The sequence below is a fragment of the Aphelocoma coerulescens genome, chromosome 2 (assembly GCF_041296385.1).
Source record: "Aphelocoma coerulescens isolate FSJ_1873_10779 chromosome 2, UR_Acoe_1.0, whole genome shotgun sequence".
NCBI lineage: Eukaryota > Metazoa > Chordata > Aves > Passeriformes > Corvidae > Aphelocoma > Aphelocoma coerulescens.
The window spans coordinates 113380294-113408120 of NC_091015.1; the positions used below are offsets into that span (position 1 = coordinate 113380294).

Genomic DNA, 27827 nt, shown 5'->3' on the forward strand with positions numbered 1-27827 from the left:
ATAGTCAGTCTGAATTACTGTTCTTTTCAGAAGCAGTAGGAAATACTACTTTACGGCTCTGATTCTTACAGTCCTATTTCAAAGTCTGAACACAAGACTGAATAAAATTGAGCATATCTAAATGTCTTAATTTTAAGACTTAGTATTAGGGTACTAATTTATTTGTTTAATACATGATCCTTGATTTGTTCATAGTAAGTTTTCATTAGATGGTTTGCATTTTTCCTTCAAAAACAAATTAGAAATCATTTGAGATGTTAATCTTCCATATTACTAATAGAAGCATAATAGGGAGAAATTAATTTTTAGATTGAATTTTATGACTAATTTTTATTTGTAATTATTTTTTATATACCATTGACACTTTCAATGTAACTTGCTTTACAGATGGAGAAAAAAGACCCATTTTCTGTAGATATTAAGAAGGTATTACTGGATATGAGAAAATACCGAATGGGACTTATTCAGACTCCTGATCAACTAAGATTTTCATATATGGCTGTAATAGAAGGAGCAAAATTTATAATGGGGGATTCAACTATACAGGTAAATAGCTGGTTTAGCTCCATGTATTTGAACAGCAGATTGCAACAGTAGTAAAAAATAGGCTCCAGATTATTTTAGAACATGTAATTTTGTGAGATTTAAATAATTAGCCTTTTTTAGTAGATGCCTAGGAGGCACTGTTCAGTGCCTTCTATCAAATGAAACTTATAACCCTGTGTATATGTCCCCTCTTAGATAAAATATAAAAATAATTTTTCTGTCCAAATGTTAAAAAAAAAAAGTTCAATCAGTATTTTCAATACTGAAAAGTGAAAGTAATGCCCAGTATCACTTTGAAAATAACAAGGATCTTTTTAAGAATCTCTTGATGTTTGCTGTGTATTTTCCTAGCAGATAAGTTGCCTGATGCTACAGATAACATTTTTTGGTTAAAGTTGCCTTTTTTCTTAAAAACCTTTAAAATTTGTGTTACAGTTAGTACAGTCTAGCCAAATACAATGATTTTGGGTGCAAAGAGATTACCAAATGTCACTGTTTTATCAGTGTGGCTTGCAGACATAACAGCTTACAGCTGTGTTAAGTGGCTGGGGCTAGGTGGGAGGGAGAACTGGGAGGAGAGGCTTTGAAACACCTTTAATTCTACTTTCATATGCTAGGGCTTTTTTATTTTGTTGATTTCTTAAAATCACGAATAGGGCAGATAAGCCAAAACACATTTCCTTTCTTTGTGGTACCGATAGTGGTCTGATTCTTCCCTTTAACAAATGTTTCTTGACTTGCTGTGTAAATAAAGAAATAATTTTGCACAACTGCTAATCAACACCTAGATAGTGTGCTGCTAGTCTGACACCTGTGTCCTATGTCTAGAAGACTTCATGATTCATCCTAAGACTAACAGCAGTTTAGTCTCTTCATTTTCTGGAAGCTGTTTCTGGTGGTATGAGGTATTGTGTCCAGTAACATTTTTCTGCTTTCCTTTTTTGAAAAAGAACTGCTCCAAAAGGAGCAGTTCTGGTTCCCACACTTACCCATCTAGATCACAGGATTTCTTACTTCGGGATATGAGGGAGCACTGTCAACTCAGAATACTGCTTGTCGTGTTCAAGTGTGTTATTTATTCATAGTAAGAGAATGCCTAGGAAGGCACACTTCTCATTTGTTCTCTTGTTATGATTGTTCCGATGACCTTTCTTAAACCAGTGTTTCCTGCAGTGCAGGCATTTGTCCTGGTGCTTCTCTCTTTAGGCCTCAGCATTATATGCAGAAAATCAATTGGCAGTACTTAAAAAGCAAATTTCTCCTTTTAAGGTCAGCTAGGTCATTTTTATTCCATAAGGAACAGTTGTACTCTTCAGAATGTGAGAGGTATTCACTCCTCTCTGCTACTAGTGATGGAGAGGGCCTGAAGTTACTGAACGCCTCTCTAATTTAACATTAGCCAAATGTTTATCTCTGACATCTCCTTGGATTTTGGAAGTCAGTAAATGTGCAAACACAACTTTCATTTGCAGTGGAGGAGTTGGTTCATTGTTAAAACTCATTTTGCCAGCAGTCCATTTATAAGTAGCTGGTTTTTTAATATCACTCTGTGAATTTGATATTTAGTTTAGACCAGCAGTTGTGAAGTCATTCCACAGACAGGAATCTTACAACTTGTTTTGGGAAGAGTCAGTTTTCAGTTCATTTACCTTGCCATAGACTTTTAAAAGTAACTGATTTTTTTCCTACAAGGTATTTTGTGCCTTTAAAGGCACTGGCTGATTTGTGTGAGAAAATAAGTGACTGTTTTTTAGGGCTGATTATTTTCCTTCCTGTGCACTTTCTAGGGTTCTTTTCTGCATGAAGTTTTGTTGCAGCAAGTCATTCAGACTATTTATCATTAGGACAGAGATCTAGCAAAACAGGTTTACTTGCAATTTCTTTTTTTCTTCCATCTCATTTCAGATTACTTCTCAAAACAAGGTGAATAACTGTTTTATGATGCAGTAGATCTCTGGACTAATGGGCCACTAGGTGAAATAGTAGACCATGACTCTGGCATAGATAACTCTTTGTTAAAGTTTCCCAGTTCTCTCTTTATATACAGTTCTTGCATACAAGGTCCTGTTGTATTTTGAAGCCATAAAAGGTAAGAGCACAGCACAGGCCTGTAGCAAGTAGAGGGAGATGGGAAGTGCTGGACAGCACAGGATTTTTAAGACAGGATGCTTCCTAATTGTGGAGCTGCTGTGGACAGTACAGACCCTGGAGATAGTGGCCTCATGCCTTCACAGTGGCACCATCCCAGAGAAACAGAAAAAAGGATCATTCATGGTTGTTGGACGAGACACATCTTGACCTAACTTTATTTCTTCATCTAGCAATTTTTTTTTCTTGATCTGGTAGTTCCTTTAATCTACTTCTGTGACTCTTCTTTTGGAAGACATCTTGGCAAGGGGGCCCTTTAATGTTAGGGGAATGTTTGAAATATGTTCTCCTTGTTTTCAGAAACGGTGGAAGGAGCTCTCTAAGGAGGACCAAGCGCCAAGTTCGGAGCAGTCTCCTCCACACCCAACCAAAATAACCACAGAGAAGTACAATGGGAACAGCATAGGCCTGGAGAACAAAGATCAAATGGAGAAAATAAACAGTGACCTGTCCACTAAAGTTCAAGATATCACAGATGGGAACATTGAAAAGTAGGCAAGATAAACTTTTAAAAGGCAGATGCACTCTCTCAAAAGGTTGAATTACTGTCTGCTTTTCTTATTGTAAAAAACCTTCAAGATCTTTCTGCAGTAGCAAGGGAGGACACGTGGTATTTGACTGTCTTATTTAATGATGTTAAAAATACAACCTCAGTGATTCTTTGTGATATGGTTTTACTGTTCAGAGGTCAAGAGAAGAAAAGCAAATGTCTCTAACTGAACCAGCTAGACCTCACACTTTTGAAAGCATTTTCTTACAGATTGTCAGTGAACTCCATTGTGCAGTGTGAATGAGGTCCTAAAATTGTCCAGCATAATTTCATACTGATTTTTAAATACAATGCTAACTTATGTTTCAAAAAATACAGGGTTCCTCAGAAACACAAAGGTTTGATCACATACCACTTTCTGTATAGTGGTTGAAATTGTATCACTGGAGCCGTGTATTAGCCTCTGTTCGTGTTAAATCTGCCTGCTGTGAGTAGGTTCCTGTGGCTTAGCTGTCCCAGGTGAATTTGCCTTTCTCTTAGGAGTGCTGGTGCCTCAGCTGGAAGGCACTGTGTGTCACTTGGGCCTTCCAACATGCGGGTGGCCAAATGTTGATCCATGGCCAGAGATCCAGAAACTGGACCAGGGCTGTGCCAAGCTGAGCCATGTGGTGCACAGAAGGAGGCAGTGTCTGTCCCAAAGGGCTGCAGCCTGAGATGGGACACGGCAGTTCTGTGTAGATAAGCTGGAATTCCGAAATAACAGCTGGCTCACCAAATGCCCCTATGGTTTCTTTCTGTGTATTCATGAGTGTTTTGAGAGAGAATGACAGCAATTCTGTAGATGTTTGAAGGAACCCCTCACAAGCAGGAGTGAGGGTATGGATGTGAGTGGTGGCTGTGTGTTGGAAGTCAAAGAAAGTTGGTTTTTGTGTCAGAGTTATGCTGTCTTAGAGATTGTGAGGGCACTTTTGGAGACAAGAATTACGAGGTGGTCCTGCTAGTGTAACACACCGAACTCTGGTTTATTGTGTGTCCTTTATCAAGATCTGGTTTACATCCTGAGATGAGTACTATTAAAGCTGCATGCAGCTGTGAGTAGGGGTTGGGGTCAGTGTATCATTGAGGCTGGTGTGAACTCTGCAGTCCGTGTAAGTACTGTGACACTTGTACATCATACCTGGCATTGTGTATAAAAGCAGCCTCCATGCAAAACATTTCAGCCACCAAATGGGGCAGAGACAGGGGTGAAAGCCTCAGCTCACATAATTTAACTAACTGTTCTCTGTTGAACTTGTAGATGAAGTACCATGTACATCTTTACATCTGTCATTTACTTATTCATGGGGCTTCACTATCTGAAACTCTCTACATTAAGGTGGTTAAAACATAATAAAAGATTGCTTGGTTTGGATTTTATATACTGCTGTCATATGCTACTGGTGGGTTAACTGTTGGAAGTGTTGGATATGATAATAGCCTTTTTTCCTGTTCTTCAGTGTAAGATTTACGTTTTTTTCTTTTTAAGTTCTGTCCGAAAACGACTGCGGGAGGATAGAAGAGCGAACACAGCACAGAAGCTGCAGCAGATGAAGCAGAAGCTAAATGAGACTGAAAGAAAAAGAAAAAGGTGGTTATACTGGAAACCTATTCTCACTAAGATTGGGTTTGGTACACTGATTTTAGTTGGTGCTTATTGCTGGAAAATGTATTTTCAATAACATTCCTTGTAAGTAAACAGTAAGTGTGACCTCTCCAACGGCTAATTTTGCTGGAAGGTAATGAGTAGGGGTGTGACTTTAAGCGTAAACTCCTTATTCCTGGAATGGGTACAGACTGTTACATACAATAGAGAAGTGATGTAAACTTGATCTCGTGTCGACATCTCAGGACTTTCCCCTGCAGGTACTTAGAAAAATGAACCGCTGCCCCCAGAGTTGATGGTTTTTGTTTATATGAGCAGGTACAAGCTTGCCACAACTGTTTATACACTTTTAAAAATGGTGTTCTACCAGATCTTCAGCAAATGCTGAACCATGGAGGTTTAGCTACCGAAGGCTGTCTGGATTTAAATTTACATGCCTGACATAAGCAATAAACAGTGTTGTATCATTTACATTATTAATGCAAAGAAGTTATCCTTAAATATGTGTAATGTACTAGTGACATGAACATAAACATTTTATATTCTTATGACCTAGGATAAATATATTTTATAATTGCATATTTAATCTTTTTGTAGTTCACTGTACTTTTAAAAGCTCAGTTTGTACAAATTTCTGACCAAAAGAATTTCATTTTGAAACGAAATGTAATTATAATTTGTGCATGAAAAGAACAGTGCAACCATTCCCCATATTTGACTCTCCCGTTTGAAATGAGCAGCTAGGGGTCTGATGAAGCACTTGCCAGTTTCTACTCTGTTAATTTGCATTCCTTATTTATTTTTTGTAGTTTTCATTATTTAAGTAAGACATAGAATTTTGATTTTTTTAAAGGCTTTTGAGAACTTTGCTCCCACTGCAAATTATACTGTTGATTAATGTTAATTAATTCAGACTTCAGCTACTGTTTGAAGGCCAACATTGTTCAAGTTCTGACATTCCATTAAATGTGAAACATAATGTTTTGTGTGTCTATAGATTTTAATTGCTAGAAAAAATAAAATTAATTCATCAGTAATAGGTGTAGAAAGCACATCAAAGGAAACTGTAGTTGGACTTTCAAGGGTTGCTCTAATAGAAAAGAAATGTTGGTAGTGTTCTGCCATACCCAGTGTTTTCAGCTGTATGAGCCATTTTGGTAGCTTCACAAAGTCTAGAACTGCTTTTCAGGTTCCCCAGCACTGTATTAGAGAGATGTGCTAGTAAAACACTTGACTAATATTTTGGGAATATCTGTGCTACAGCTCCTTTAAAATTATTGAGCACTCCCTTTCCATTACTTGGGCAATAACACTTCCTATATAGTAATTTAACACAAACCATTTTCTGCCCTTTAAATTACTTTTGAATACAGAGATGGTATGTGGCTGAATGTAGCTTGTTGTTCAAGTTAGAATCTAATAATGATTGGGTTGTATTTTGAAATGTGAATTTTATTTATTCAAGCATTGCCTTGTTGGGTGACTTCAGAGAAGTTGTGTTTCCTCTTTCCATTTTCTGTTGGGTGTGGGGTCTTGGGGGTTTTCTTCCATCCCCCTCCCCCATTTTGTAAAGCACTTCTTGGATTTACTGCTGAAAAATACTCAAAGAGCTGGATGATTACTTTGCTCCTTATTCAAAGGAATTGACTTCAAAGTTTTCCAGTACATCCAAGCTTCGTAGTCATATACGAGGCATGGGGCCCAATTACTCTGACATTTACTACACAAAGCTAAGTACAGTTTACTCTTTAAAATTCTCATTTTGCAGTAGCTGATACTATTCTGGACTACGCTGTTTGTGTAGCAAACAAATGCTGAAGGGTCCCGATGAGGAAAACAAGTGTAGTTTCATAGAGTACTGGATTTGGGAACTTGTGCATCAGTAGGACAAGACAATTTGTTCCATGGCATTGCTGACCAACCATCCAGCTCAAATAGCAAAATTACTTGCTGACTGCTGGGACATAGCACAGGCACACAGCTCGTGTATTTTAAGACATTTCACAATTTTTACAACCACAGTAACTTCTAGCCAGCAAGAAGACTGTCAATGGATTTTTTTTCCTTTAAATTGAGGACAGGTTTTTCAGAATCAGCTACAACTGATAGTAGGTGTAAATGTATGTGCCTTATAAAGATATTTTGGTTATAGAAAAATACATGGAATGTAATTTAAATGCTTTTGTAATAGAAATATTCCAGATTTTATTCTAAATACTTAAAAGCAGCTAAGGAAAAAGTGCAGGCGAAACTTAGACTGATACCACACTGTCATTTATTGCCCTTCTTTTGGCATGACAAGGATTTCCTGGGCTACCAGTATCTTACAGGCACTGAGCTCTAATTGCAACTTGTCAAGTTGTCACTTGATTTTTTTCCTGGTTCCATCTTCTAAATTCTGGCTTTTCAGTTTTCTTGATCCTGAGTAAGCATTCCTCAGTTGAGGGTGGGGCAGGGGGCAGCCAATTCAGATCACCTCACACTCTGTTACCTTCTTGATGCAATAAAGCAGGACTTGCACATGCAGCAGTTGTTCTGTGAAAGTTTGGTTTGGTTCTGTGATTGCAAGTACCTTGGGAGTCTTTAACTGTTAATAATTTAAGGAGGATGAACCAGTACAAGCCTTGGACAAAACTGTTTTGAACAGTGAATTGTTCATGACAGTATGAGAATAGTAAGGAAAATCAAATGATTGGTCTCCTTGTACATTCCAGGAAATAATTCAGATAAAAATCTTCTTTCTGGTCCATCACTAATCCTTAAAACCTAAAATCTGGAGGATTGTTTTCTGTGCTACACACTAAGCCCTTGTGGTACTTCGTTATTCTGTAGGATTTAAATTTGCAGCAGTTTTGCACAGGTTGGATGTTAAATAGGAGCAAATATGGGCCAAAATGAAGAACTGTCAATCCCAGTCACCTCTATCATAGGAAATGCTTAAAGGGTGAAATTGAAGGACATGCCTTCTGACTCCTCTCCCCCTCCCCAGTTTCTGGCAAGCTGCTGGCTGCTCCCATGCTACTTCTAAAATGTTGTTGGGCTCTATTCAGAATGTTACTATGTTTTGTTCTTCCCCTCTTCTCTGGAAATGCATCAGCCGAAATATTTGATGCATAGTGGGCATCTCTGATTAAACAATGTTTGAGTCTCAGATAAACACTTGTGTACAAATCATGCACGTGTTCGTGAAAAAATACCTAGCAAACATTTGGACCTCCACTGCAAGGGGTTTGCAAATTTGGAATTAATTCTTTAGGTTTCCTATTTGTGTTTTTGGTGCAGGGACAGTCCACTTAGTGATGGTACATCTGTATTTTCCTTGAAATGTATTAAGTAAAATAATTTAATTCAGTGTGAAATAGCAATTTGGAAATAAACCTCTGGATTTGTTATGGGAGTGAGATGTTGCCAGTGAAACGTAGCTTATTCTGTTAAAGCTCGAGTAATATGGTTTACTGACATCAGTTTATGTCCCCCTGAAAAGGGAGGAGGCATAAATATGTATGCATGTATGTGTGACTGGGTCATGCAGGCAATGAAAAAGCCTGGTTAGCTTTATGTTTAATGAATGTAAACCAAATTATTTAGTTTGCTGTTTGGCATTATAGTAAAACCTGAGACACTTGAGGACTGCATGAGAAACTAAATTAACAATGACAAAAGAGGAAGTCTTCTGCAGGGCCAAGTGGCTTAAGCCAGAGGACTGTACTTGCAAAGGTGATGAGACACACAGTAGTCTTCCTGGGCCTTTTTGTTTGCCCCCAAAGTTTTAAGTCAGTCTTTCATTTTTATGTACAAAAAATAAACGTGTTCGAAATTGCATCTCTGTCTGAGTCTTTATTTAAATTGGAACGACAAATATTTGGAAGCCCTCTTTCAATGTGTCGTAACTGGTGGAGGAAAGCTGCTTTATGAATCAGTGTAGTCCTTGCAGAACTCAGACGCATTTTACCTGTAGTAGCTTGGGGGTGTGGTGCTGTGAACACCAAGGTCTCTCTGTAGACTCTCGGAGTGGAGCTTTGCCTTGCCTAAGAAAAAAATGTCCAGTGCTGGGGTGTCTTTCTCACTACAGGAAATCTTTGCCTAGAGGCAGTTACTTTTGTGCCGCTGTAGCAGGATTGGCCTACAAAGCCGTGAGAGGTGATGTGTTCTGAGATGCAGCCTGCCATAGTCCTACTGAGGCCCAAGGAGACTTCTGCAGTGCTTGTGGTTAAAGGTGTGGGGAAGTGGTTTGCTGGACTGAGACCTGTACTTGAAACTCTCCAGCAAGGATGTGCTCATACTGTAACATGGAAACACCTTCTGGAAAAGCAACGGCTTTCCAAGAGCATTTGCTCAGAGGCAGTAGTTGCTCCAGGGAACACATGAGAAGCTGTTTGGTGTTGACAGTGAGCTGCAAATCCACTGTCAGTTCTTAGGTTTTTTTTGGTTTTTTTTTTTTTTGCTGTTGCTTTTTATCCCCGTATTCTGTACTGAATCGGTGACTTTCTTTTGGTTGTATGTCGCAGGCCGAGACTGACTGACACCTAAGCCTTCGAGACTTGTGAATATTCTGCAGCTATAAACTGCAAACTATTGACATGCAAAGCGAGACATGAACCCCCTCTTCGGGAACAAAAAGTGAGGTCTCTTAAGTGCCAAGAAGACCTCAGTTATCTGTTTACAGCATAAACTGCACCGAGGGGATGAAGACCACCAGCAGCGTGTGCTACTTTGCAAAATGAAATAATTTGCCATCTTGTGTTTTTATAATGCCTGTATTAATGTAGAAAGATGTAAAAGAAATAAATTAGGAAATATTTTGTTTTGTACTGCCATTCTTATTGTATTTTTATACTTTTTGGCAGCATTAAATATTTTTTTAACTTGATGATGTGCTGTTGTGTGCGCGTTATGTTAGGGAGAACCTGTTAAAGAGTGTGTGTTGTAGAAAAAGAAGGGTTTTGCCTTAAGGTTTCCTGATATCTGTCTTAAATGGAAGATGGTAAAATTATTAGAGTGCGCTTTATGCAAGTATTTTCATTAATGCTAAGTATTGTAGTTTGATTTAGGAGGAACTCTTGCACATTTCTTTTGTAATACACCACTAAGAATATTATTTTATTAATCTGACCAGTCAGTTTGGTAATCCTTTTTATGTTTGCTATAAAATATGCACAAAATGTTCAGAGTAACTTTGTGATGGGAAAGTGTTCTGCTGCTGATGCTCTAAAGGGAAGAAAGATGGACAACCTGACCTCTCTTGACCCACGGTCCTGTGTAGTTAACGGGAGCTGAGGAACAAAACTGAAGTGCACAAAAGTCAATGGTGTCTGTAATTAAACAGGTTTTGGATTGTGCCATCGCCATGTGTTGTATGTACGGTATTTTCCTCCACGTCTCCCACCTTCTGTCAGTGTTCTCCTTGACACAGTCAGGATAGATTGGAAATGGGTAAGTCACAGTGCTGTCTAAAGGAGTTCTTCCAATGGGGTCAGCAGGGTTTCCAGCCCTGTGCCTTTGGTAACAGAGTTGATCTCAATTCTGCACATGTTCTCTGATGGCTTCAGATAAACCTTAACTCACAAAACTCCCATATATTTACTATGACTGTCTAAACTGGCATGTGGTGGGGTTTTACATGGGATTTGCACTTCGTATATTTTTGTAACAGTTTTTTGTACAAGTCATATAGTTACTGAAAGTGAAGTGTGGAAGAGGGGGGAAATCTCAGCCAACTCAGGCACTTTTTGCTAAAAAAGGCAGCAGTCTGAAATCTTAGCAGAATTTGGTGTTGAGGCCTATTCATGAAAGCAGTCATATTCGGAGTTGTGTTGAACTTGAAGAGGAAGCTGAAGCAGAGAGTCCATAATGCTATTACTTGAGCTAAAGACACACTTGACACTGTCCTGAAATAGTCTAAATTGCCAGTCTGGTTTGCCCAAATTTTTTTTTCTTTACAAGGTTTACCATTGTTCTGAGCCTATGTTGGAGGAGAAAACAACATTGCGACTTGATTCAGTTTCCATTTTCAAGCTGGTGCAGCTGTGAAACCAGGAGTGTTTATACCAAGAGATCAAGCTCTGCCAAAACCACTGCCATGAACCCTGCTATTGTTGATTACAGGAACAGGGCCTGTTTATACCACTTGGGACATCTTTGCGTAAGGCTTCCAGCTGTTCATGCCTTTTACCTTTTGCTGTGGTTTAGGTTTTCATTATTTTCCCCCTCTTGGGGTTGTGAGTAAGCACACACTGCATGACTACTGGAAATGTGCCTGTGCTTCATTAGTCTACCTGCTGCTATCACATACGCAACTAGTTTATCTTGTGGGGCATAGACAGCTGAATATCCTAATAAAAATGCTGATTGCCCTTAGCTTGTAAATGGTTTTCAGCTACTGAGATGCTGGAATAAAGTTGATGTCAGCCAACTTGGTGAATCGGCAAAGGAGATTAAGATACAGGAGTTCCAAACCCAGGGCTTTGTCAGGTTTCATTGAGTGCTGCCTTGTGACAGAAATCTTGGCTTTCTGACCAGTGCACTTGTTTGGTTATTACTACACAGGCCCCAGTTCTTGACTACTGCTGGGAAAGTGTATTTAAAAAGGTGAAGAAAGGAGAGAGAAAGGACAAGGGCGTGTGTAATGACAGCCTTTAAAGAGATCGGGTTAGAACAATCAGACTTGTTTGTGAAAGGCATTTTTTTCCCTATTGTTGGGGTTTCAGTTTAGTCCTAGTTTTTTTCTGTTAAAGGAATTTTTTCCCATAGCATGTTGCTAGGAGATAAATGGCCATACTTGAGAGGAGATAGCCATACTTAAGAAAGACAAAAGGGCCCGTCCAGGCTTTTGTTCTCACCTGGCGGGCAGTTCAGTTGGCTCTCAGCGTCTGGAGAGAGAAGCCGCGGAGAGAAGAGCTGCTGGTTCCCGTTTTCGGCGTCTTTCCTTTCTGCTGGGAACAACACCGGGGATCCCAAAGCTGCTTTTCCCTGCCCTGCTGGAGGCTGGGCTGTGGCCGCCCGCCCCGCTGCTGCTTCGAGCCTTCGCTACGCTGTAGCCGTGCTTACCCTGCCTGCCTGGAGCCCCGGGGGGTTCCCCTTTTGGATACATCTCGTCTGCCACCCGGGATTTGTGTTTGTGCCTGCCGCTCCAGCCTACCAGTCCAGCCTGCTGTTTCCGGGAACCGGGACCAGCTGCCCACCGGTTTGTGAAGCTCCTTTGTTCCATCCTTCCCCGGGATCCCAGGGCATCAGAGCGGCCGCGTGTTCCCCGAGCTCGCTCCGGAGCGCCCCCTGCAGCTGCGGGGCAGCCATCGCACCTGCCCTGCTCACCGGGAGCCACCAGCGATCCCTGTCGGCTGCGAGTGGAACTGCACCCGAGGGGAAATAGCCTGACAGCCGAGAAGGCTGGGACTGGGTTTGTGTTTGCTGTTACTGTCATAGTTGTTGCTGTTTTGTTTGACTAGTTATATATATATATATATATATATATATATATATATATATATATAGTAAAGAACTGTTATTCCTATTTCCCACATCTTTGCCTAAAGACCCTTGATTTCAAAATTATAATAACTCAGAGGGAAAGGGGTTATCTCTGCCACTCCAAGGGAGGCTCCTGCCTTCCTTAGCAGACACCTGTCTTTCAAACCGAGACAGATCTTGGCGCCCAACGTGGGGCCTGAGGGCATTAAGAGAGAGAGGTGAAAAAGGAATAACAGTTCCTGGATAACTTAATTTGGTGTGTTGGATATAGGAACCTTGGTAGGCAGCACTATGTGGTCTACTTTGCCCTGGTTTGGGTGGCATGTGGCCGTGGCTATATTCTTCCCCTTTGCAGCTCCTTACTTGAATATGGGTCCTCTGACTAAGGCTACCATTGCTGTTATCCAGCTTGTGCTATGGGTCGAGAAGGTGAGGAATTCATGGGTTTTTAACTTCCTCCGGAATGTGGGCACGTGGATAAATGGCTATCACACACTGAGCGCATGTTTTTGGGGTTATGTTAACAATGGTACCTTCTGTGAGGAAATGACACCAGGGGAAGTTTTCCCCCAACCCCTCAACCAGTTATTTGGACCCACCCCATCAATTTTCGAAGGGTTTAGATTCCCTCTGAATACTAACCACCTGCTGCTGGTAGGCCTACTCTATTTAGCATTCAAGGATAAGTTGAGATTGGCTTGGATAACTACCCAGACACCAGCCCTAGAGACTAGAGATCCTGCCCCAGAGCCTGATCCTGCCCCAAAACCTGACATGGCCCCAGAGAGTAAAGTTCCTACCCCAGAGCCTGATCCTGCCCCGGAACCTGACACGGCCCCAGACACTAGAGATCCTACCCCAGAGCCTGATTCAGCCCCAGAGCCTGACACAGCCCCAGACACTAGAGACCCTCCCCCACAGCCAGATACCGCCCAACAGCCCACCTCAGAAATGGACTACCCGAAATGGGTGGGGGTACTGGCGAAAGGGATGCAGGAGATGTGCCAGGAGATGGGCCAGGTGCGCAAGGAGATGTGCCAGGAGATGGGCCAGGTGCGCCAGGAGATGGGCCAGGTGCACCAGGGGATATGCCAATTGCTAAGGGAATACACCTCCTCAGCTAGTGAAAAAACCTCTCCCTGCCCCAAAAAGGGTGAGTCTGACGGTGCAGCAGTGGAACCCACGGATGTTACAACCACCCAGGTTTCAGCTGAACCCCAAGGACAAGCACAGCCAGCAGCAGTCGCCCCTGTGCAGAGGAGGAAGTGTAAGACCAAATCAGTACGACCAGTTAATGATGATGGGGAACCAGGGCCCTCACAACCAGCAGGTGAGCCAGAGCCAGAAATCATCATTGAGTCCCTCTCGTACGACAGTCTCCGTGGTATGCGAGATGACATTGTGCGAAGGGGGCGTGAGCCTTATACCACCTGGCTGCTTCGGGTTTGGGACCTCATGGGCACAAGTGTGCAATTGGATAGTGGTGAGGCAAGGTATCTGGGATCGTTGACCCAGGACCCAGGTGTGAACCAGGTATTTGTGAGGGAGCCAGGGCCCCTTTCTCTCTGGGACCGGCTCTTAATGAGTGTGAGAGAAAGGTTCATTCACAAAGAAAGAATGCAGGAGTACCATCATAGAATGCAGTGGAAGACACTTGAGGAAGGGATCCAACAGCTAAGAGAGGTGGCAGTATTAGAGGTACTCTTTGGGAGGGATGGACAGCACGGTAATGACCCCGATAAGGTCAGGTGCACAGGACAGATGATGTGGAACCTGGCAAGACTAGGGCCATCGCAATACACCACCTTCATTGCAACCATTGATGCTGACAATAACTGAGAAACAGTGGGCTCTGTTGCCAACAAGCTCAGGAATTATGACAGCATGGTCAATGGTCCACTGAAAGCTCATGTCTCTGCTGTGGTCGAGGACCTCAAAGAGGAGATGAAGGAGATGAGGAAGGAAATGAGGGAGGAGATGGAGGAGATGAGGAAGGTCAGTGTGGCACCAGTGCGAGTCACAGGCCCCCAGGTCAGAGCCCGTCGTCCCCCTGCGAGAGAGAGAGGGTACACCCCACGAGCTGAGCTGTGGTTTTTCCTGTGTTTTTCCCTGAGCATGGGGAAGACATGAGAAGGTGGGATGGGAAACCCACTTCTGTCCTGGCAGCGCGGGTGCGTGAACTCAAGGAGGGAGGCACTAACCGAGGGGGTTCCGCTAAGGTGAAAGTAGCCTCAGCCTCCCGTGACCGAGCTGCCAGGTATTACAGACAGGAGGATGATATGTCAGATCCCCTCGAAGGTACCTCTAGTATGTATGCCCAGGGAAAGAATGATAACCAGGGCTAGAGGGGCCCTGCCTCTAGCCAGGAAGAGGCACGGGAGAACCGGGTTTTCTGGACGGTGTGGATCCGATGGCCTGGCACATCAGAGCCACAAAAATATGATGCATTGGTTGATACTGGGGCACAGTGTACTTTAATGCCATCGGGACATGTGGGGGCAGAACCTGTATCCATTGCTGGGGTGACTGGGGGATCACAGCAGTTGACCCTTTTGGAAGCTGAGGTGAGCCTGACTGGGAAGGAGTGGCAAAAGCATCCAATTGTGACCGGTCCAGAGGCCCCATGTATTCTGGGCATAGACTTCCTCCGGAATGGCTATTACAAAGACCCAAAGGGACTCAGGTGGGCATTTGGGATTGCTGCTGTGGAGGCAGAGGGCATTAGGCAGTTGAACACCCTGTCCGGACTGTCTGAGAATCCTTCTGCAGTTGGGCTCCTGAAAGTGGAAGAGCAACGAGTGCCAATTGCCACCTCGACAGTGCACCGCCGGCAGTACCGGACAAATCGAGATGCTGTGATTCCCATCCACAAGATGATTCGTGAGCTGGAGAGCCAAGGGGTGGTCAGCAAGACCCACTCACCCTTCAACAGCCCCATTTGGCCTGTGCGCAAGTCTGATGGGGAATGGAGATTGACTGTGGACTATCGTGGCTTGAATGAAGTGACTCCACCACTGAGCGCTGCTGTGCCGGACATGTTGGAGCTCCAGTATGAGCTGGAGTCCAAAGCAGCGAAGTGGTATGCCACTATTGACATTGCCAATGCATTTTTCTCCATTCCTCTGGCAGCAGAGTGCAGGCCTCAGTTTGCTTTCACCTGGAGGGGTGTGCAGTACACCTGGAACCGACTGCCCCAGGGGTGGAAGCACAGTCCCACCATCTGCCATGGACTGATCCAGGCTGCACTGGAAAAGGGTGAGGCCCCAGAACATCTGCAGTACATTGATGACATCATTGTGTGGGGGAACACCGCAACAGAAGTGTTTGAGAAAGGAGAGAGAATAATCCAAATTCTCCTAAAAGCTGGTTTCGCCATCAAGAAGAGCAAAGTCAAGGGGCCTGCCCGAGAGATCCAGTTCCTGGGAGTGAAGTGGCAAGATGGACGGCGTCAGATTCCCACTGAGGTCATCAATAAGATCACTGCGATGTCTCCACCAACCAACAAGAAGGAAACACAAGCTTTCCTAGGCGCCATAGGTTTCTGGAGGATGCACATTCCTGAGTACAGCCAGATTGTGAGCCCTCTCTACCTGGTTACCCGCAAGAAGAACGATTTCCACTGGGGCCCTGAACAGCAGCAAGCCTTTGCCCAGATCAAGCAGGAAATCGCTCACGCCGTAGCCCTTGGCCCAGTCAGGACAGGACCAGAGGTGAAGAACGTGCTCTACTCTGCAGCCGGGAACAATGGTCTGTCCTGGAGCCTCTGGCAGAAGGTGCCTGGTGAGACTCGTGGCCGACCGCTGGGATTCTGGAGCCGAAGCTACAGAGGGTCCGAAGCCAACTACACTCCCACAGAGAAAGAAATCTTGGCAGCTTATGAAGGAGTCCAAGCTGCCTCAGAGGTAATTGGAACTGAGGCACAACTCCTCCTGGCACCCCGACTACCGGTGCTGGGGTGGATGTTCAAAGGAAAGGTTCCCTCCACGCATCACGCCACCGATGCTACTTGGAGCAAATGGATCGCCCTCATCACGCAGCGCGCCCGAATTGGAAACCCAAGTCGCCCTGGGATCTTGGAAATAATTACGAACTGGCCAGAAGGTGAGACTTTTGGGTTATCTTCTGAAGAAGAAGAGGAGCAGGTGACGCGTGCCGAAGAAGCCCCACCGTATAACGAGCTACCAGAGAGTGAAAAACAATATGCCCTCTTCACTGATGGTTCCTGCCGAATTGTAGGCGCTAGCCGGAAATGGAAAGCCGCTGTATGGAGCCCCACACGACAAGTTGCACAGGCTACGGAAGGAGAAGGTGGATCGAGCCAATTTGCTGAACTCAAAGCCGTTCAATTAGCTCTGGACATTGCTGAAAGAGAGAAGTGGCCAAAGCTCTACCTTTACACTGATTCATGGATGGTAGCCAATGCTCTGTGAGGTTGGCTGGAAAGGTGGAATAAGGCAAAATGGCAGCGCAGAGGAAAACCAATCTGGGCTGCTGAGGAGTGGAAAGACATGGCCGCTCGAGTAGAGAAGCTATCTGTGAAGGTCCGTCATGTAGATGCTCACATTCCCAAGAGCCGGGCTAATGAAGAACATCGTAATAACAAGCAGGTAGATCAGGCTGCGAAAATAGAGGTGTCCCAGATAGACCTGGATTGGCAACATAAAGGAGAGTTGTTCCTAGCTCGATGGGCCCATGATGCCTCAGGCCATCAGGGCAGAGATGCCACCTATAAGTGGGCACGAGACCGAGGGGTGGATCTGACCATGGACAGTATCTCCCAGGTCATCCATGACTGTGAGACATGCGCTGCGATCAAGCAGGCCAAGCGGGTGAAGCCCCTGTGGTATGGTGGGCGGTGGTCCAAATACAAGTATGGGGAGGCCTGGCAGGTTGATTACATCACACTGCCTCAAACCCGCCAAGGCAAGCGCCATGTGCTCACAATGGTAGAAGCCACCACAGGATGGCTGGAGACCTACCCTGTGCCTCACGCTACTGCCCGGAACACCATCCTGGGCCTTGAAAAGCAAGTCCTTTGGAGGCATGGTACCCCTGAGAGGATTGAATCTGACAATGGGACTCACTTCAAGAACAGCCTTATAAACACCTGGGCTAGAGAACATGGCATTGAGTGGGTGTACCACATCCCTTACCATGCACCAGCAGCTGGGAAGGTTGAGCGGTGTAATGGACTGCTTAAAACCACCTTGAAGGCGCTGGGTGGGGGGAGTTTCAAAAACTGGGAGGTGCATTTAGCAAAAGCCACCTGGTTAGTTAACACCCGAGGCTCCACCAGCCGAGCCGGCCCTGCCCAATCCGAACCCCTACAAACAACAGATGGGGATAAGGTTCCAGTGGTGCACATGAGAGGTATGCTTGGAAAAACTGTTTGGGTAAAGTCTGCCTTGAGCAAAGGCAAACCCATCCGTGGGGTTGTTTTTGCTCAGGGACCAGGTTGTACCTGGTGGGTGATGCAAAGGGATGGAGAGACCCGATGCATACCGCAAGGGGACCTTGTTTGAGGGTGAACTACCCATGGCTCTGTACTTGTATCAGTATCAGCATGTACATATGTATATAATTTAGGTGATGCTTGTATTTATATGGTTAAAAAGTTAAGTTTCATGTAACATGTTAGTATGGAAAAAAATTCGGGGTGGATAATGTTGGGGTTTCAGTTTAGTCCTAGTTTTTTTCTGTTAAAGGAATTTTTTCCCATAGCATGTTGCTAGGAGATAAATGGCCATACTTGAGAGGAGATAGCCATACTTAAGAAAGACAAAAGGGCCCGTCCAGGCTTTTGTTCTCACCTGGCGGGCAGTTCAGTTGGCTCTCAGCGTCTGGAGAGAGAAGCCGCGGAGAGAAGAGCTGCTGGTTCCCGTTTTCGGCGTCTTTCCTTTCTGCTGGGAACAACACCGGGGATCCCAAAGCTGCTTTTCCCTGCCCTGCTGGAGGCTGGGCTGTGGCCGCCCGCCCCGCTGCTGCTTCGAGCCTTCGCTACGCTGTAGCCGTGCTTACCCTGCCTGCCTGGAGCCCCGGGGGGTTCCCCTTTTGGATACATCTCGTCTGCCACCCGGGATTTGTGTTTGTGCCTGCCGCTCCAGCCTACCAGTCCAGCCTGCTGTTTCCGGGAACCGGGACCAGCTGCCCACCGGTTTGTGAAGCTCCTTTGTTCCATCCTTCCCCGGGATCCCAGGGCATCAGAGCGGCCGCGTGTTCCCCGAGCTCGCTCCGGAGCGCCCCCTGCAGCTGCGGGGCAGCCATCGCACCTGCCCTGCTCACCGGGAGCCACCAGCGATCCCTGTCGGCTGCGAGTGGAACTGCACCCGAGGGGAAATAGCCTGACAGCCGAGAAGGCTGGGACTGGGTTTGTGTTTGCTGTTACTGTCATAGTTGTTGCTGTTTTGTTTGACTAGTTATATATATATATATATATATATATATATATATATAGTAAAGAACTGTTATTCCTATTTCCCACATCTTTGCCTAAAGATCCTTGATTTCAAAATTATAATAACTCAGAGGGAAAGGGGTTATCTCTGCCACTCCAAGGGAGGCTCCTGCCTTCCTTAGCAGACACCTGTCTTTCAAACCGAGACACCTATGAAAAAGCTATTATTTACTGACTGCCATTTTTTCCCCCATGTTCTAGAGCAGTGATGCAGAGGTGGTTTTATTTTTCCTAGTCATCTGAACATCAGGCCAAAGGCGCGGCCTTGTCCTGCAGGAAGGTTTTGGTGTGTGCAGGGGCTGCGCTCGCCTGTCCCGGGCCCTGGAGGCAGGAGCGGCTCGGGGCCAAGGGCAAGCGTGATTGCCCGCGGAACTGCCGGCCCTGCAGAAGCTGCGTCCTTGTTCCACTCACAAGGATCCAACTGCCCTCTACCTTCTCCACGGAGAACAAGAAAGCCCTGAGGATTTTCTCTTTCACAAAGTCCTCCCAGTGTTCTCCCTTCCCCTTCTCAAGGTTTCACTCAGCTGTGCCTCTCGAGGAGGTACTGAATATCTGTGGCTCACTTAAAAATACTACAAAGCAAGTAACACCCCTTTCATTGCTTCTGTCTGGTCCTTCAGTTCCTCAAGATTTAATCTGCCCTCCTGCTCTATATATACCTCATAGTCACTTGGCTCAGTTTGAATATGGTTATTTTTTCCAACTAGCTTTAGGCTTATCAGACTTGCCCTGTCCTACACATGGCCTTTTGTCTGCATTCCCTGACTGCATCTGCATTTTGACTTGCCAATTTATTAGTCAGGATACGTGTGGGAACTCCTAAAAATATATTTAGGTTAATTCTCACTTTTCAACTCTAGAACTGACCATCTTGCACCCATGATACAAAGTTGCTTTTAAATCAGCTGTGACCAAGCACTTCCGAAACATCAAAACTGAACACATTGCTAAATACTATAATGCAGCAGGTACCATCACAAACATTGAACATGTGAACTGTCCATCATGTAACTGCTGTCTCAGACTAAACCTGTAAAATACACAGATACCAGACTGCCTGATAGCAGGCAAGGTTCCCCAATTATTTTATAGGGCACTGTATTCATGTTCAGTCTAAGGCAGCTTATTGACCTAGAAGCTTTAGTTTCAGCATCTTAACAGCTTCTGGAAATGGAACAGAAGCCTGGAAAAGGCTCAGGGGTAACCTAATCGTGGCCTCCCAGTTCCCAGAGGGAGCCTGCTAGAGAGCTGGAGAGGGACTTTTTACAAAGGCATGTAGTGACAGGATAAAGGGAAATGGCTTCAAACTGAGAGCAAGCTTAGGTTGAGTATTAGGAAGAAATTTTTTACTGTGAGGGTGGTGAGGCACAGGCTCAGGTTGCCCAGAAAAGTTGTGGATACCTCATCCCTGGAAGTGTTTAAGACCAGTTTGGCTGGGGCTCTGAGCAACCTGGTCTAGTGGAAGGTGTCCCTGCCTACAGCAGGGGGATTGGAACTAGAGGATCTTCAGGATCCCTTCCAACCCAAACCATTCTATGATTCTATGTAGACAGAAAAGACAGAACAGGCTGTTACACTGCTTGCAATCTCCCCAGTTGAAGCTACCACAACACCGTTGGGAAAAGAAGGCAAAACCAGATCACTTCTGACCTTCACTTAACTCACCAGGAAGTTTTGAAAAAAAAGATCCACAGTTGACATGGCAGTGGAGGGTTTTATCTTCCAAGAAAACCCATGCCTACACTTCACTCTCAGTTCTCAGCTGCATTAAGAAGGAGCACCATAAGCTTGTCCATGGCAGTAACACTTAACCAGGGAAAAAGATTTCTTAAAAAATATTTTATTAGAAAAAACTTCCAACCAAAGTTACTCAATAAACAACTGTACAAAACATATTTCTTTGGTGAGTTTGCAAAAGTTATCTTAATTTCTTTAGCTACTCACATACACAAAAGGAATTTTTCTTAAATAAAGCATTTATGTAGACACCAAAGCAAGCTGCTGCTCCTTGGCAATTACTGTGTAATCACTACCTCAAGGGACATCTGCGACCGCACGTGTGACTCACAGCGAGTTCAGAGCTGATCAGAAGAGGGCAGGTGGGAGACCACTGCCAAAAAGCAAGCGCCAAGAACTTGGTATCTTCCACTGTGAAGAAGGATCTGTGGAATTGTTGCTCTGCAACAAACCCAGAATAATTAAGTTTTAAGTAGTAAATATGTAACTCTCTCTCTGGAACGGGTATTAAAATAATGGGCAGTAGTACAAGTGTCAGTGTCACGGTGGGTTGCATTAGAGAAGGGCACTGGAAGAGAGAATACAATCAAACCTTTACACAATTTTTGCCCACACCTGTCAAACGAAAGAACTGGTGTTCAGATTTGTTTTTCAGGTGGGGAAAATCCCAGTGAGATTTTAATCAAAATATATATTTAATTTGGCATATTCTTGATGACCAAGAGCCAAAATGGACCCATCTGGACTGAAGAAAAATGCAAATAATGAATATTATATATGGAGGCAAGAACTTTAGATCAAACATTACTTACTTCAGTTTTAATTAGCTGGAGCCATTCATTAAGATAGTTAACAAGAACAAATGCATCAGGGATGTTGTCTCCTTCTGAGCAAAATTTCAGAAGAACTGCCATTTGGATTCCCTTTGAACAGCTGCAACAAAAATGAGCATGCATTTGTACTTCATTTTGAGATCTACAATTATATTTATGTATAAAGAGCAGCAACAATATGCATGTATCTGGTGAAAAGCAAAAACCAAAAAGGAAAAATATATATATATTTTTTTTTTCTCTCCAGATTTTCTTGATCACATTTTCACACTTCATGCTCTTTTTCTTAGTCTTGAATTTTTTCTTTACTTTGCAAGGCAGGAATCCTACATCTTGCAAGAGTATTCAGGCCTCTTTTATGTACTTGGTTAGCATTTTTGTGCTGGTGAGGCATTTTTCACATCCTTTGGTACAATCACTCCTTCTCTTTCTGTGTATTTGAAACCAGCAGTTTTGCAGGCTGCATGTCACTACTTTACTTGGAATATTCTCATTTTTTCACTTAGATATTAATGATTAGATTTTAATTTTTTTTCCCCCAAATCCTGGCAGGTCTTTTCTTTTGCAATTATGTATTGTTTCCACACTGAAGTCAGTATAAAGGTAAGCATGGCATTAGGAACTTTGCTGCTGTTGAATGCAAACAGTGTGGACAGGTGTCAAAAGTAATAGTTAAAAAATAAAAGTCAATTTTACACCTGATCCAACACATCTTTTGCAGAACTACATAGTTGTGCTATAAATGAGTATCCAAAATTTAAAAACTCAGGCATACTTTCAGCACAACTTCTGATACACACACCTTTTAACAAAACCCCCACATCTAATTTTTTTGCTAGCCCTGAAATCTTAACTCATTCTTAGTGCTCAGAATTGTTCGTGGGTTTTTGGGTTTTTTTTGTATAACTGATGTTGGAACCATTTGCCTCAGGAAACAGTTTTAGTTGAAGTAGCACAGGTACAGGAATTGTACTATTTACAAATTGTGGTTTGCCTAATATCAGATTCCAGGTTGATCATGATCATAACTGTAAAGGCTTTATTATTTTCCTGTAGCCCATTCCCTTATATTTTTATCTTATTCTAACTTTATGACACAGGATTCTCTACTTCTCTTCCTCTTAATTATGGGTCTGACCTGAAAGAAGTTCTATTCCTATAAAGCCCTGTTCTGTAAAAAGGACTTTTCCTATAATGTAGCAGTTTATAAGATAATTTTACCCAAGTACTAAAAACAAGACTTCTGATACCTTTCTGTGCTTCTCTTTAGGCAACTCACCTCTCAGTGAACAACAGTTTTGTGATGCCTCCTCCAGGTATATGCAGAACTTTGTCTGTATCACTTATTCCAGGGTAAGCTGCTACTTTTTCCATTTCTTTCCAGTTTAACTCCTGCATGCGGCCTCCAACTGCTTTCTCCAGATCAGGTGTGAGCAGGTAGCGCAGTGGTGTGCTAGGAACAAGTCAAGGATGCCTTCAGTCTGCCAAGGACAGACACTACCCCAGTTACCACTTGTGGCAGACAGAAGGTGCAAGCACTGAGGACCTCACATCTGCCATGAAGAATTGCTCTGACATTCTCTCCCTCTTCAGGTCGAAGTTAGAAAGTAAGTCTGTGGCCTCAAAACTGTACAAACTACTCAGCTTTCTGCCACAAATAGAATGTAGGTACCCACCTTTTAGGGGCTCAAATAACAGACAAGTGCTAAATACAGAAGCACATAAATAGGGGAACTGCTTATAGTTGTTAAAATAATTTACAAATAAAACATGCTTTTTCTTCCTTCAGATAGGAGGTGATTAATTCACAATCTGTTAGGGTAAACTTGGACTTCACCATGATACACTATTTTTAATAAGCTTACACTACTAATACATTCAGATTTCAGTCAAGTTAAAAGTATTGTCTGAATGCACTACTCTCACTCTTTGGTAAATCTGCTATAAGGGAGTTGTTCTGTGGGGCTGAGGGAGCTGGGGGGGTTTAAATTACCACAACTTATGACTCAGACCTCATCAAATAACAATCAGTCCCTCTCATTTCATTCCACATTAGCTGGCCATCCTGCAATTGTATGGATCTACCACTACATCAGGAACATGCATAGATCTAAACCTCCTTTGTGGCCCTACACATTTATAGAGCCTGAGCATAACAACTGCAGAAATACAGATTTTATTTGTTTTTCATTAAATCACCAATTATGATGCCCTTCAATCAGCAAGAAATGCTTGGTTTTTAAATGGGTAATATTAGTAAAAATACATTGCAGTTGCAACCTTGCAGCTGCCTCCTGACAAATAATAACTGATAACTTCCTGTTAAAAAAACAAAAAGGAATGACAACTTACTGTATTAAAGAAAACCTTCCACAAACAGAATGATGAAGAAGAGGTAGGAAAGGAATCAATATTGTAATCAACTGTTAAAAATGTAATCTGTGACCTGTATGTCAGCAGTTAATCCCCGATATTGCTTGCAGCCACAAGTTAAAACCAAGGCTCTGTTGCCTGGCAGTGCAGGCCAAGTGCAATTTGCTTACAGCTTTTCATTTGATCAGAACTTTTGACAGTAGTAACCCAGAAAATTCAGAGATTAATCCTGTATAACATCATGTTTTAATAGTATACTAAGCATTTTATGACCTATGTACACATGCAAGCAAAAGCACCCTGTGAGAAGTACTAAGTACATGGAAGTATAGGGAAGTATGTCAGTCAAAAAACCCCAGAAACATCATTTAGGTCTTTTAGGGACACAAACATACCCCAGAAGCTGCTCATCATCGCGCTGGTACGCGTGGCTGCTGGACAGAAGGACAACCCTGGCACAGTTGCTGCTCTTCACCCAGGAAAGCAGGGTTTCACAGAATGGCCTGTACTTGTTCTTTATGCAAAGACACAGACAAAAAGTGAAAAATTTAATGTGTCCTTAACAATACTAGGTGTTATATATTATATTTAGCAGCGATGTAAATTATTCTTCATATCCACTTAGTCTTCAGCACCAGATATATTTTTAAAAAGCAGAGAACTGCCCTGGTTGTTTACTTAATCAAAACTACACATAGAATTATAAGAATTAGCATTAAGACCATGTCAACAACAACAGTACCACCTGCTTTGTGTGCCATTAATACCAAAGGAAAAAGCTTTAGGGCAAGATGGGATGGCAGGATTACACAGTATTTTTCCACAGTTTGAACTGCTAAAATACTGCACCACAAAATTTTTTTCTGGCATGGCATTCTGCTTATTTTAAATTACAGCCACTGTCCAGTAATGCTAAATTCTTCATTTTTACGTAATGAATGCAGTTTAAATGGATATAGCATACTACAGAAATAATTGGTAAGACACACAAAAAAATAAAGCTATTACAAAGAACACAGAAAAAAATAAATGTAAGGGAAAAAAATAAACAGACATTACCCAGACCATTTTTTATTTTCATTACTCTTAATAACTAAGGAGATATTTACACTAAAATCTACCAACACAGGCAGCTGTTGTGGGCCTTGGAAAAACAAAAGCAAAACCTCAACCCTCAATGAATGCAGAAATCAGTAAAACCGTGCCAATTGCAGAAGGTGTTAAAGCATGAAGTAGAAAAATAATTTTGCCAGGCCACTTAAACTATTTGCCAGCAGAACTATTCAAACCAAACAGTGAAGTAAGAACAATCAATGAACATACATACCTTTATAAAAGGTGATCTGATCTGCAGAACTACAAGTTTATTTGAAGGTAAGGAGTACACTAGAAGAAGAAATCATTAAGTCTTGTTAAGAAGAAACTGAGAAAGCGATCTGGGTTTAAATGTATCAAGCATTATCCCATTTACAAACTTCAGGATAGTAAACCTTTCAGCTATCAATTCTTACAGGAAAGCCTGACAACATCCACTGTGTTAACAACACATATTTCTGTGCATTGTATTTTCATCAGACCTAATTTCAGTTGTACTAAATTCAAAGGATTGAATTATGAAAGATATATGAAGATTTGCCTCCTGTAATGATTCAGATAATCTCTGCAAAGATGGACAGATTATTCTGAGATTTCTGTGATTTAAGAGGGTAAAAAAAAAATTAAATGCAAACATCAGTGTAGGGAAATAAACTAAGCATTTGTAGGGGGAGTGCGAGAAAGGCAAAGGTATGTAGGAAGGAAGAAGAGTGGATAAGTATCCTTCTAAATCAGAAACTCAACTTGTATTCCAATAATTTATTTTAAGTATGTGCACACTTGATATTGCTTTGGATTAACACCGCAGAGAGTTTTGCAATATGGCTGAAATCCAACATTTCTTACTGGTTCCAAATGTCAAATTGGGTTTCCAAAATAACAGGAACAGTTTCCTCTGTGAAGTATAAATACGTTCCTATTTGTAGGTTTCTGCAGTTGTTATTACTGACCTTAATTTAAGCACATCAGCAAAATTTAACAACAAAAAAAGTAAATGTGATGTTCTTGCATCTTATGCCCCTCAAAATACCCTCAGCATTCAATACCCACCTTCAGCGTTTATACTCAGCTCCGTTGAGTTTTCTTCTGCTGTTGCATATGGGTTATTTCCAACCATTGGCACCAGGCAATCGGTGTAGAAGTAACCAACTTTAGTCATGTCAAGTGTGGAAATCACCAGATCTATTGCCAGCTGACCAACATTTCCCACGGACACTGCTGGCTGAAGTAACAGAATGTGCTAAATTACAGGGTACTTTATGGATGGCATAAGGTGCTCTTCAAATACTGAAAGCTTAAATTCCTTAAAATCTGGTCAAACATGACTTCTAAAAGTGGCTGCTCATCCTCTGGCAAAGATAACCATTTCTTACCAGAAGAATTGGTAAATACAGAATTTGGTCCCTGTTCCACAAAAACATCCTGGCCACTTCTGTGAATAATCCTGTCTCATTGTAAACTGAAAGAAAACCTTGGAAATCTACCTCTTCCCCCTCATTTCTGGACGGAGAGTAGATAAAAGCCACTCAAAAAACTGATGTGAGACTGGCAAACCTCACATGACGCCCAAAGACAACGCTGGTATTACATATTAAGCCTCTACATCTCAGACTGACCCACAGACAAGAGTAGGTTGTTTTTCATTTTTTTAAGCATGAAAATGATAAGGGTGCCCTTGAACTCATTTCATAGGAATTGCTGTGGGTTGTCGTCAATCGGGGCAGACAATGACCTAATAGACCGACCTAATATAATGGCACGGAAAGAGAAAGTCAAGAGTCTGTATCCTTCCAAAGAAACTATTACAGGAAGACAACAATAAAACTTTCGGTTGCTTTCCTCTAATTTACCATCAAATCTACGAATTGCTGCTGCTGCTGCCCATTGCGGACAGAGACCGGATCTGACGCTGACACAAAGTGAAGGAGGTCGCGGCTGTACTGAGTGGCCCCACACCCCTGGCTGGTAGCCAGCTCCCCGCCGGTGCCACGCGAGGAGCACGGCAGTGATGTGTTTCCTGCTGCTTGTCAGCTGACCGGGAATTACTTCCTGCGCAGCCTGCACAGTCATCCCGGGCTGTGCAGCCCTGCCAGGGAAGCGATGGGGTTCCCTGCAGCTAACCCAGCAAAGGGGGAGAAATCATGGGGTTTGCCCCGCCGCAGCCTGCGCTGGAGCTCTCGTCCCACACTGACATCGTCACCTCGGGCACATGACCTGACACTGATGTCACACCATGTGTGAAGGCGATAAAAACACTTCCTAAAACAATCCCAACCCGAGATTTAAATATAGCTGAAATTGTTGGTTTTTTTGTTTGTGGTTTTTGTTGTTGTTGTTTTGTTTGTTTTACATTGGAAACATTTATATATCGCATCTAAATGAAAAAAAATCCCAAGCTTTTATTGCAGTGGCAACCCACGGGTGCTGCAAGTCTTGTAAATGCACATAGGGCGCATTAATTTTTAGAGCAACAGCATGTAACTATAGCTCTGAAACAGCATATAGCTATTGCTCTAAAATAACATATAGCTATTGCAGCTCGGCACGGATCATTTTGACAGGGGCAAACCCCGGGTTCTGAGGAGGGAGAAGCTGACAGAAACAGAGAAAACCGCGCTAAGCTCTGCTGCAGACAGAGCCCTCCAAACCCTCTTTTCCTCGGAAGAACACCCCACAGATTCCACACACACCGCCTGCCCTGCGCCTTCTCGGCTTATCCCGCGGCCAAGCACCCAGGGACGACCCTCGGGCAGGGCAGGGAGAGACACCAGAGCCCCCCGTGTCCCGTCCCATAGGAGCGGAGCGGATCCCTCAGCACAGGGACCCGGGGCAGCCACCCCTCAAACCCACCGATGGCGGGGAGAAGGGGGAAGCAGGAGCGTGACTCACCATGAGCAGAGTGAAGCCTTTAAAGTCGGGGGCGGCGGAGCCCCCGCCGCGGTCGCACGGAATGAACATGCCGGCCGGGAAGGGAGGAGGGCAGGAGGCAGTGAAGAAAGGAAGGAAGGAAGGAAGGAAATAAGGAGGGAGGGAGGGAAGGAA

At 43.3% G+C, this 27827-nt stretch overlaps 2 protein-coding genes across 3 annotated transcripts in view; one reads left to right on the plus strand and one right to left on the minus strand.

Annotated features, from left to right (window-relative positions):
- PTPN2 (protein tyrosine phosphatase non-receptor type 2) overlaps positions 1-10174 on the plus strand; it is a 30416-nt gene extending 20242 nt beyond the window's left edge. Inside the window, exons 7-10 of one of the 2 annotated variants that reach the window (XM_069004390.1) lie at positions 388-546; positions 2995-3185; positions 4710-4811; positions 9335-10174. In XM_069004390.1, coding sequence (XP_068860491.1) covers positions 388-546; positions 2995-3185; positions 4710-4811; positions 9335-9356 — 474 coding nt within the window. In that variant the 3' untranslated portion in view covers positions 9357-10174. Of the gene's footprint in view, positions 1-387; positions 547-2994; positions 3186-4709; positions 8649-9334 lie in introns of those variants that run through there. The other variant, XM_069004389.1, reaches the window with a different exon arrangement.
- A 10397-nt stretch (positions 10175-20571) lies between these two features.
- On the minus strand, positions 20572-27806 carry PSMG2 (proteasome assembly chaperone 2). The gene is made up of 7 exons (XM_069004395.1): positions 27675-27806; positions 25836-26007; positions 25018-25076; positions 24086-24204; positions 22597-22770; positions 21297-21417; positions 20572-20925 (listed from the first exon to the last, which is right to left on the minus strand). Exons 1-7 carry the CDS (start codon positions 27741-27743, stop codon positions 20833-20835), a joined length of 807 nt encoding a protein of 268 aa, XP_068860496.1. The 5' UTR covers positions 27744-27806; the 3' UTR covers positions 20572-20832.
- Between the last annotated feature and the right edge of the window lie 21 nt (positions 27807-27827).